Source organism: Sinocyclocheilus rhinocerous, unplaced genomic scaffold, assembly GCF_001515625.1.
Source record: "Sinocyclocheilus rhinocerous isolate Xijiao unplaced genomic scaffold, SAMN03320098_v1.1 scaffold621, whole genome shotgun sequence".
Taxonomy (NCBI): domain Eukaryota; kingdom Metazoa; phylum Chordata; class Actinopteri; order Cypriniformes; family Cyprinidae; genus Sinocyclocheilus; species Sinocyclocheilus rhinocerous.
The window spans coordinates 113,839-122,955 of NW_015639806.1; the positions used below are offsets into that span (position 1 = coordinate 113,839).

The 9,117-nt window shown below is 35.5% G+C and overlaps 1 protein-coding gene across 2 annotated transcripts in view; it reads right to left on the bottom strand.

The window, feature by feature from the left end:
- Nucleotides 1–571: 571 nt before the first annotated feature.
- Nucleotides 572–9,117, bottom strand: part of LOC107752169 (FYN-binding protein-like) — an 11,761-nt gene continuing 3,215 nt past the window's right edge. Inside the window, exons 2-16 of one of the 2 annotated variants that reach the window (XM_016568061.1) lie at nucleotides 7,668–8,235; nucleotides 7,361–7,415; nucleotides 6,879–6,955; nucleotides 6,481–6,515; nucleotides 6,304–6,338; nucleotides 4,776–4,887; nucleotides 4,507–4,666; nucleotides 2,952–3,105; nucleotides 2,841–2,854; nucleotides 2,695–2,749; nucleotides 1,513–1,576; nucleotides 1,219–1,381; nucleotides 1,022–1,055; nucleotides 879–916; nucleotides 572–740 (exon numbers count right to left, since the gene is read on the bottom strand). In XM_016568061.1, the coding sequence (XP_016423547.1) occupies nucleotides 715–740; nucleotides 879–916; nucleotides 1,022–1,055; nucleotides 1,219–1,381; nucleotides 1,513–1,576; nucleotides 2,695–2,749; nucleotides 2,841–2,854; nucleotides 2,952–3,105; nucleotides 4,507–4,666; nucleotides 4,776–4,887; nucleotides 6,304–6,338; nucleotides 6,481–6,515; nucleotides 6,879–6,955; nucleotides 7,361–7,415; nucleotides 7,668–8,235 (1,590 nt within the window). In that variant the 3' untranslated portion in view covers nucleotides 572–714. Of the gene's footprint in view, nucleotides 741–878; nucleotides 917–1,021; nucleotides 1,056–1,218; nucleotides 1,382–1,512; nucleotides 1,577–2,694; nucleotides 2,750–2,840; nucleotides 2,858–2,951; nucleotides 3,106–4,506; nucleotides 4,667–4,775; nucleotides 4,888–6,303; nucleotides 6,339–6,480; nucleotides 6,516–6,878; nucleotides 6,956–7,360; nucleotides 7,416–7,667; nucleotides 8,236–9,117 lie in introns of both variants that reach the window. The other variant, XM_016568060.1, reaches the window with a different exon arrangement.

Below are 9,117 nucleotides of genomic sequence, written 5' to 3' on the forward strand. Positions count from 1 at the left end.
TCTGTGTATTTGACAAATATTGCATTTAATTCACTTCATCTGTGATAGAGTATGCAAACACCGCGCGAGCGTCACTAACGGGAGCAGAAAGTGTCCAGCTTGACGGCTCCGTTTTCACCTCCGCCCCCGACTGCAAGCGGCTACTCTCGCTGACTGCCGTCTGTAGCCGTGCTTCAAGTCGAACGCACCTGTTTACTCTCTAATCACTCTCGCGGTGCTTTAATGTCATACGCCGATCGGTCTGCGCAGCACCGATGCATCTCCAGCCTATTTTAAGTGTTTGTAAAGAAAAGAAAAAAAAAAAAAACAAGCATCATTATTGAAATAGTTGCAGGATAAAAGTTTAAAAGTAAATGGTGAACCACAGAGGAAAAAAAAAAATTTAAAAACTAATTTAAACTTTTTTTCTTTTTATTTGAAAAGAGATTGCCATATATCACAAAAGAGACAAATCTGAAAGTAAACAAATATCAAAAACATCCCAATGATAATTACAATTTTTCGATCACAATAATTCTAATAATTATAATGTTCCGTAAAATAATTATTTCTACAATATACAAAGCTTTGAGTTTTCAGTTTTTTGTTTTCTTGAAGCAAACATCTTCATGTCATTCATTCATTCGTTATAAGAAACAGTCGGTGTTCAGTCTCTTTTTACTTTCTCAGGTGAAAACAGTTTTACATGGATGATAACCATCACCTCCAAGCAGGTCAGCTGTCGTCATTGTCATATATATCTGTCAGTAAGCAAACAAACAAAAATAAATAAATCAAATTTGCTATTATAATTACAAGGAAAACCAAATAAAAATCCCTCTTTTGATGGGATGAAACAAGATATTTGATTTAGGATTTAAAAAAATATATATATGTACCTGAAGCAGTATCAATGTCATCATAAACCTCATTCTCCCTGAAAATGAAAGTAGAGGATTTGATAACATTTAAAAAAAAATATTAGCAAATTTTTACTTTTTACAAAAATTACTTGTATTACTGTATGTAAATTAATACGTACTCATGCAAAAGGTAATTCAAAGGTACATATCCATCTGTGCAATGAGAAAGAGCATACAATTATTAATAATGATAAATAATTTTATACTTATTCTTTTACTAAAACTGATTTCTCAGTGCTCTGGGTGCTTTGATAATTTAAGAAAAAAGCCAAAGCCACAATAGCATATGTTTTCCAGCAGGTGGTGTGTGACTCACATTTCCCCAGTTTATTACAGCACAGAAAATGCTTCTTGCTGGTCTCCTGTATAACATCGAGAATCTCTCCACGGACCACCTCCAGGTACTTGCTCCCAGCCTTCTTCAGATTGGCATTAGGATCCACCATCATGGTGTACAGAACTCGGATGGGCCCTTCAAACTGTTAAATAGTTTCATATATTTTAGATTTTTACTACAATTTAGGACATCTGGCAGCTTCTCATTGCAATAATCAACAAGAATCAAAGCTAATCTGTAAAATACAAATGGACATAAGTAAGACAGATTCACCTTAAACTTCTTTCGAAAATCTTTCTCATCTTTCTCCCGCTGCTTGGACTTTATCGGATCATGGCTAAACAAAACCATATGGCATAAACTGTCACATATATGATGTTCACCACAATGCACAGAACATTAAAAAACAAATACCATCCAGGGTGCAATGTTATTTTTGAAAGAAAAAGACTAGTGCTGGGCAACGATTAATCACGATTAATCGCGATTAATCACATCCAAAATAAACGTTTTTGTTTACATAATATATGTTTAATATATAAACATAATATATTTTTCTTAAATATATACATGCATGTGTGTGTATTTATATATACATAATAAATATACACGGTACACACATATATTATGTAAACAAAAACTTTTATTTTGGATGCGATTAATCGTTGCCCAGCACTAAAAAAGATATTGTAAATGATTACAATTTTAACTTAAAGATATTAGAAACTTTAAGATATATTTTTAATAATTACTGCTTGAAAATACTATTTTGATCATTATATGATTAATGTTTAATACAAAAGATTTGAAGAAACTCCAGGTTAGGGAAGTTAAAACAAAGCCCTCTTTTTCTCTGTGGTAGTTTGCAGGTAGTTATCCATTAACACACAGTTAAAATATGATTTAGACAGTTTGTCATTTGTTCAACGCTGTTCAAAGACACTTCAGCTTTTCATATGTACAATATGAGACAGAAATAGCAAATAGGAGGAAATTTACATAATTGGTGTGATTGTTTGTTTTGTTAAGGTGCGGTCACAGTGAAATTTAAGCAAACTTTTGCGGGCAAACAAGGTCCATTATCACGGCAAATCTGCGTGACCAAATTAAACCCAATTGTGTTGATTCCTATTGAAATAACTGTATTGTGCATGTGAAAATTCACCAAACAACAGTGATTGTGACCGCACTTTTAGTCAGGTTATATTTAAATTGACATAAAATGAATGAAAATGAGAGTTTTGTCCTGATCACATCAGATTTTGGCAAACCAGATTATTTTCATTTGCATTTTTGAAGCTGAGTGATCAACACTAAAGTACTCCACGGTACAACCCACTAAACAGACTGTATACCTGATCCCTCATAGCCTAATTTTCATTTGTGCAAAATTAAATATTGGTTACTGAGGTCCACTTGTTAAAAAACTGAGATGCGAAGAAAGATGAGAGATACCTGATCTCTGGGGGAGGAGGAGGAAACTCTTCATGGTCCACGTCATCGTATACATCTGGGAGAAGCAGAGCACATTCTTATCAATCCACTGCAGAAACATGACAAATCACCTCTTGGAAAGTAGAAGTCTGTGTACGTTTACTCACCATCACTGTGAAAACTGCTAAAAGCAGGGAAAAAAACACAATATGAGCTCAAACTTTTGAAAGCATAAAAATGTCCCCTGTCTTCCCTCAACATGAGGCTTGAGGTCTCACCTGTCCAGTTGGTCGCTGGAGCCGATATCGTCGTATACCTCTGGGTTGATGAGCCGGCCCGCAGAAGGGTTGTAGGAGGGCATGGCTTGACCACGGATTTTCCGCTTCACTTCTTCATAATCCACATCCACACAGGAGTTACTGATGTAGCCCACTGCAACAGTAAACACATATTTACTATTCAACTTTATGAACACTGTTGGTTTCTATCCTCCTTAAGAAAATGTCAAGCAAAGTTGGTTTTATGCTGCTATAGATTTAAAGGAATATTCTGACTTAAAGTATGCTTAAATATAAGTTAAAGGGGTCATATGATGCTTTTTTAAAGATCATTATTTTGTGTATTTGGTGTAACAGAATATGTTGACATGCTTTAATGTTCAAAAAACACACTAATGAAATAGAAGTAGCAACAGATCTTTTCTTCCATATTGTGATGAAAGAAACAGATTATCGAACAATGAGAAAATGTAGAATGGGGACTTGGATTGCGATAAAATGTAAAGACTGATAGATTGTCTTTTATATTGTGACATACATCCAAGTGGAACTGATTACTGAAAAAGAAAAAAGATGCAGAACAGGGACTTGGGTCACGATGAAATGGAATAGCGACAGATATTTTCTCCATATTGTGACATACATATGAGTGAAACGTGAAAAAAAAAGTTGCTCGAGGACTTGAATTGTGATGAAAAGGAAGTACTGACAGATGTTTTATTCTGTATTGTGACATACGTCAGAGTGGAACAGATTATCAAAAAAAAAAAAAAAGTAGGACAGGGACTTGGATCACGATGAAAAAAAAAAGAGTGGCGAAAGATAATTTATGCCATATTTTGACATGCCACTGAGTGAAACGCATTAACGAACAAGAAAAAATGTTGGTCGAGGACTTGAATTGTGATTGAAAGGAAGTAGCGACAGATATTTTTTTACTTTTGTACTTTGATCTCACTCTTTCTGAAAATTGTATTTTCACAGGTATGTTATCAAAGCCCTTCAAATTAGAATAAAGATGGTGATTATCAACATTGAGATATGTTTAAACTGTGTTGATATTTTGTTGTTTCACAAACAAGCCAGAAAACATAAAAAAAAGTTATAAAGAGCTTAAAAAAGAAATAAAAAAGTCACTCAAACCTAAATGACACTAAATGAAACTAAAAATGTATTGCATATTATTGTTCTACTGATATAAGGTCTCCTTACCGTGACATGTTTGCCAGTTCAGTTCATTTACATAATACATAATGGTTACATTTTTTTACTGAACCATGGACTGTAGAATAGAATAGAATAGAATAGAATAGGACAAATTAGTATACAACTGACATTCTGTCCCCCTCACTTCTGAAAGGATGAATACAAGCAGCACACACAAAGCTGACATCACTTCCTGTGCAGAATGTCTTGCCTCCTAGTAAGTGCATTGGTGTAAACCTGATTTTTGTTTGTTTTTGTAAACTAAGGAACTAGTCAAAATGACTTTCTGTGGTAATCGACAGCATGTCACAGTCAGAACTTGAGCTTACACTCGAAGAATATGACTTACTGCTGCCCCTCAGGTTTCGCGCCAGCCATTTCCCCTCAGGGTTGTTGCTCACACGGATGATCTCCACGTTCTCTCCCTGTCGCACCGTCAGGTCATTCTTTCCGCCCTGCCAGTCCTCTCTCACACGAGCCATGTGGATCACCTCAATAGGTCCATTAAGCTACGCACACAAATATAATCATGAACATATCTGTAGGAATCTTGCAAAAACACATAGAACCACATTTATGACATCCTGTTTTTTTAGCTTCAACAGACACAATTGTTACCTTAAATTTTTTTCTATACTCGTTTTCCCACTTCTGCTTTTCCTTCAGTTCTTTCTTGTCCAGCTCTGTCTTTTTAGTCTCTTTCAATACTTTCCTCTCAGCAGGAACAGGTCTGCAACATACAGAAATACAGTTCAGATTAAAGGAACCAGAATGACTTTCTTTCTTCAGTGGAACCCAAAAGGAGAAATTCTCATGAATGTTCAGAGCTTGACAGTCCCTGGTCATTTACCTTTAATTTTAAATATATTATATAATTTAAGCGATAATTCTGCAGTCTGTGGCTACAACATATGGATATAATAAGAGAGATTTTATTCCATTAACTGATATATTATGGAGAGATTATTTGATCCTCTCTGGAATGCATTGATAACGTTAGTCAAGATTTCTTGTGCTTATTTATAATTCAGTTTTGCTTGACCAACCTTAACAATTAAACAGGCTACAGTCTTTTGCTACTTTACTTCTATGCACAGATAGTAACATTCTGGCCAATAAAAAATAAGCCAGTAGTTATTTTTATCTCATGGCCAACAACCCATAAATTCCCAAAATTAGAATTCTAAACTATTTTGCCTAAATACACTAAATTTCAAAAGTTTGGAATATGCTCATCAAGGCTGCATTAATTTGATGACAAATACAGTAAAAACAGCAATATTGTGAAATATTATCACAATTTAAAATAACTGTTTTCTACTGTAATATATTTTAAAATGTAATTTATTCCTGTTATTGGAAAAGCTGAATTTTCAGCAGTCATTACTGCAGTCTTCAGTGTCACATGATCCTTCTAATATGCTGATTTTCTGCTCAAGAAACTGCTTTCTTTTTCTTACTTTCTCTTCTTTTCTTTTTTGTTTTTGTGGAAAATGTAAACATTTTTTTCAGACTTAAAATGAACAGCATTTATTTCTCTTCTTTTTTTACTTTTCTAACATTGTAAATGTCTTTACTGTCACTTTGATCATTTAATGCATCCTGGCTGAATAAAAGTATTAATAAATTTAAAAACAAACAAAAAAATCTTCCTGGCCCCCAACTTTTGAAAAGTACAGTGGAAATGAAAAATGACACTAAAAACACAAAAAACTCAAATTGATTTAAATGCTACAAAAGAATTTAGCATCACATTATAATGCACAATACAAAATAAGTATTAATTTCGATATTTGCTGAGAACATTACATATAAAATTTTTATTAAATAATAAAGATGAACAGTTGAAGTGAGTGTTAGGTTACATCAATTGTCATCTAAATGTAAAAATAGGGGAAATGAGCTTACACACCTGATACTGCTAAACTAAACTAAACTGATAAAGTATTAATGTATCTTTCTATGTACCGTATTTCTATATGCAAATGACTTCTGTTATTACAGAGCAAGTTATGCAATGTTAATGTGTTCATGTTTAGGGCATGATAATCATGCAAATTTCTGAACAAGCCATTGTTGCAGTTTAGTTTCAAAAATGGACTGGGAAGGGAACGCTGCATTGTAAAAGAACACTGATATGACTTACTTGTCTGGGTCTTCATAGATTTCTTGGTCGCTGTCCTACAACACAATAAAAAAGCACACACATTAGAGCACATGCTAAACATATCAAAGGTCTATAACCACTGCACATGGAGACCCTTAAACTTCTCTTTCACTTGTTCTGAGAAGCATACACACAAAAATAACCCAACAGACTGACCTCATGCTGAGAAGGGAAACTGTCAGTCCATGAGTCTGCAACATGAAAAGATAAATAATCTGTTTCAGTGAATGATTCACTGAGGTGAAAAAAACCAAAAAAACCTTTGAAACAAATGCTAGATTATATTATGCCCGGGCAAAAGTCCACCATAGTGCTAGGTTGTTGTGAATGGTCACCGGGGGACTGCTTTGTGGTTACTAAGGTTTTTTAGCTCATTGCTATGTGGTTGCTAGGTGGTTTCCTACTGGTATAAGTTAAGAAAAACCTCCCTCAAGTCTCTATGATCTTCAGATATGGCTGGGTTACTCAGTGTAAATCTATGAGATTCTTTCATCTGCTTTATAACCCACCAGGTGAAAATCATAAGTCCAACTGCAAAGTATATTCACGTTTACCTCTCGGCCTAGGAGGTGTGGGAGGAGGTGGTGGGAGTGCGCTGATGTCATCATAGTACTCTTGGGGGTCGATGTTTCTGAAAACATTGAAATGAGAGTTCGATTAAATACTAACCCAAGCAGACTCAACAACAGCAAACATACACAAGTTAAATACAATTAAAAATAACCATAACGCCACACAATGCATGCTATCTGAGCCGGTTTCATAAGAATCTACAAAAAGAGTCAGGAAATGCCACAGTGCATGCTTTACACCCACATACTTCCAGGGTGTAAGAAAGACTGCACTGTAAGATGCACGTATGAAGCGATACAATAAAATGTAAGATGTTGCTTGGTGCGTTTCAGAATTATTTCTCTTTATAATTTAGAGATACAGTACAGATATAGAAAACAGTACAGATTATAGTTTCCTTCCCCTTCTCTTCCCAACTTTGGCAATCTAGACAACTACTTATAGACAACCACGTATTACTCACAATTCTAAAAATGAAGATGCCATCTGGCTGGGTTTGTTTGGTGGCCGTGCTGGACCTGCTCAAAATATACCATAAATACTAATTACAACATCACATTTTCCTGTAAATACTTATTCCACACAAAAGTCTCGCCTAACATGGCATGGAAAAAGACTATGAACAATAGTTAACATGATACATTCCCGTTAGGAACCACTGCATTAGGTCATATGGATCAATAAATGCAAATATTTATTGATGAGTGATGTATTTTTATTACTGGTTTGTATACATATGCAGTAAAGCACTGAAAAGGTTTACCTCCTACCTTTAGAACTTTGCAGCTCTACGTTTCTTTTGGGAAGAACCACAGGGGCTTTTTTCCGGAAATGATCCAGGTTTACAGACGGAGGACGTTTTGGTTTTGAGGGTCGCGGCCCGACATTGGGAAGCGGCTTTCTTAGCGGTACTACCTCCGACACGCTCCTCTGGCTCGGCAGTGGTGGTTTAAAAGTTGAAGACACTTTCAAGTCGCTGTGCTGTTGAAGTATCTTGCGCTGAAGAAGTTCTCCTGTCAGTTTGACTTTGCTCGGCACATTGACCTCCGGAGGGGGCATCTTAGGACTCTCCTGGGCTCCCAAACGATGAGAAGGAGGAGGTCTTGGGAACACTCCATGAGGAGCCGAATGAAACATCTCTGGTTCACTTTGAGCGTTGAGAGGAAAGACTGGTCTCGGAGGCACAGCTGAAATCTTGTTTCGGAGAGCTCCATTGGTTCGAGACTCTGGCAGCGCACCAACCGTATGAGGTTTGATGGAGGATCCACCTCCGGAAGCTGCCATTTCTAACTGAGCGTGAAATTTGGCCCGGAGGGCCTTGACATCCACATTTTCCTCCTGTAAAGAAGTCAAATAAATTCTCATCAGAGCTCTAAAACAATTTAAATGCCCCTTTGACTGGTGTGTTTCATCTTAAATGTAAATGTAAAGACCTGTTAATTGGTTAACATTAAGTTGTCTTAACATTTCAAGTAATTTTACAGTAAAGTAAATTTTACAGTAAAGTACAGTAAAGTTATACTGTTACTGGCAGTGGAAAAAGAACAAGCCATCTTATAATTTACAGTGAAAAAAACGTAAATTGACATTCCCTGAATCCTCTGTGTGACAGATCACATTTGATGACTTCTCAAGGTTTTTGAGACACTATTGAGATTTATGAAACATGTTTTTAAACTAGATATCTCTAATATTTAAAAATGTTTTACGGTAAGTTCAGCTACACTTGCCGTTTTTTTTTTTTACAGTTAAACATCATAGCAATGTGACAGTTTTTACTCTGCATTGTATTAATGTCAAGTATTTTCAGCAAACCAAAATGAGATTTATATATATATATTTATAAGGAATATGCTTCAGTGTAGTTGATGAACACAATGAAGGAAATGACCATTCTGAGTTAATCATTCGCTGTTAGATGTTTTGATATTAGACTGCCATTTTCTGTGGCAGTGCTGTGCTTCTGTCGAGAGAAACTGGGTCAAACAGCACTGATGGCTTCTGTCACATAAACAGGGTTTGAAATTAACTTTTTCACTCACCAGCCAATTTGGCTACTAAATTTTTAAGTTACCGGCCATTCATAATTTCTACTAGCCAAAAAAATTTAACAAATAAATTATGAAAAAAAGGCCGGAGGTAAGCCAACAGCTTGAGGCTGTCCACACTGGATGCGACAAAGTGACCATTGCAAATCATTTGTACTTTGTAAAACAGTAG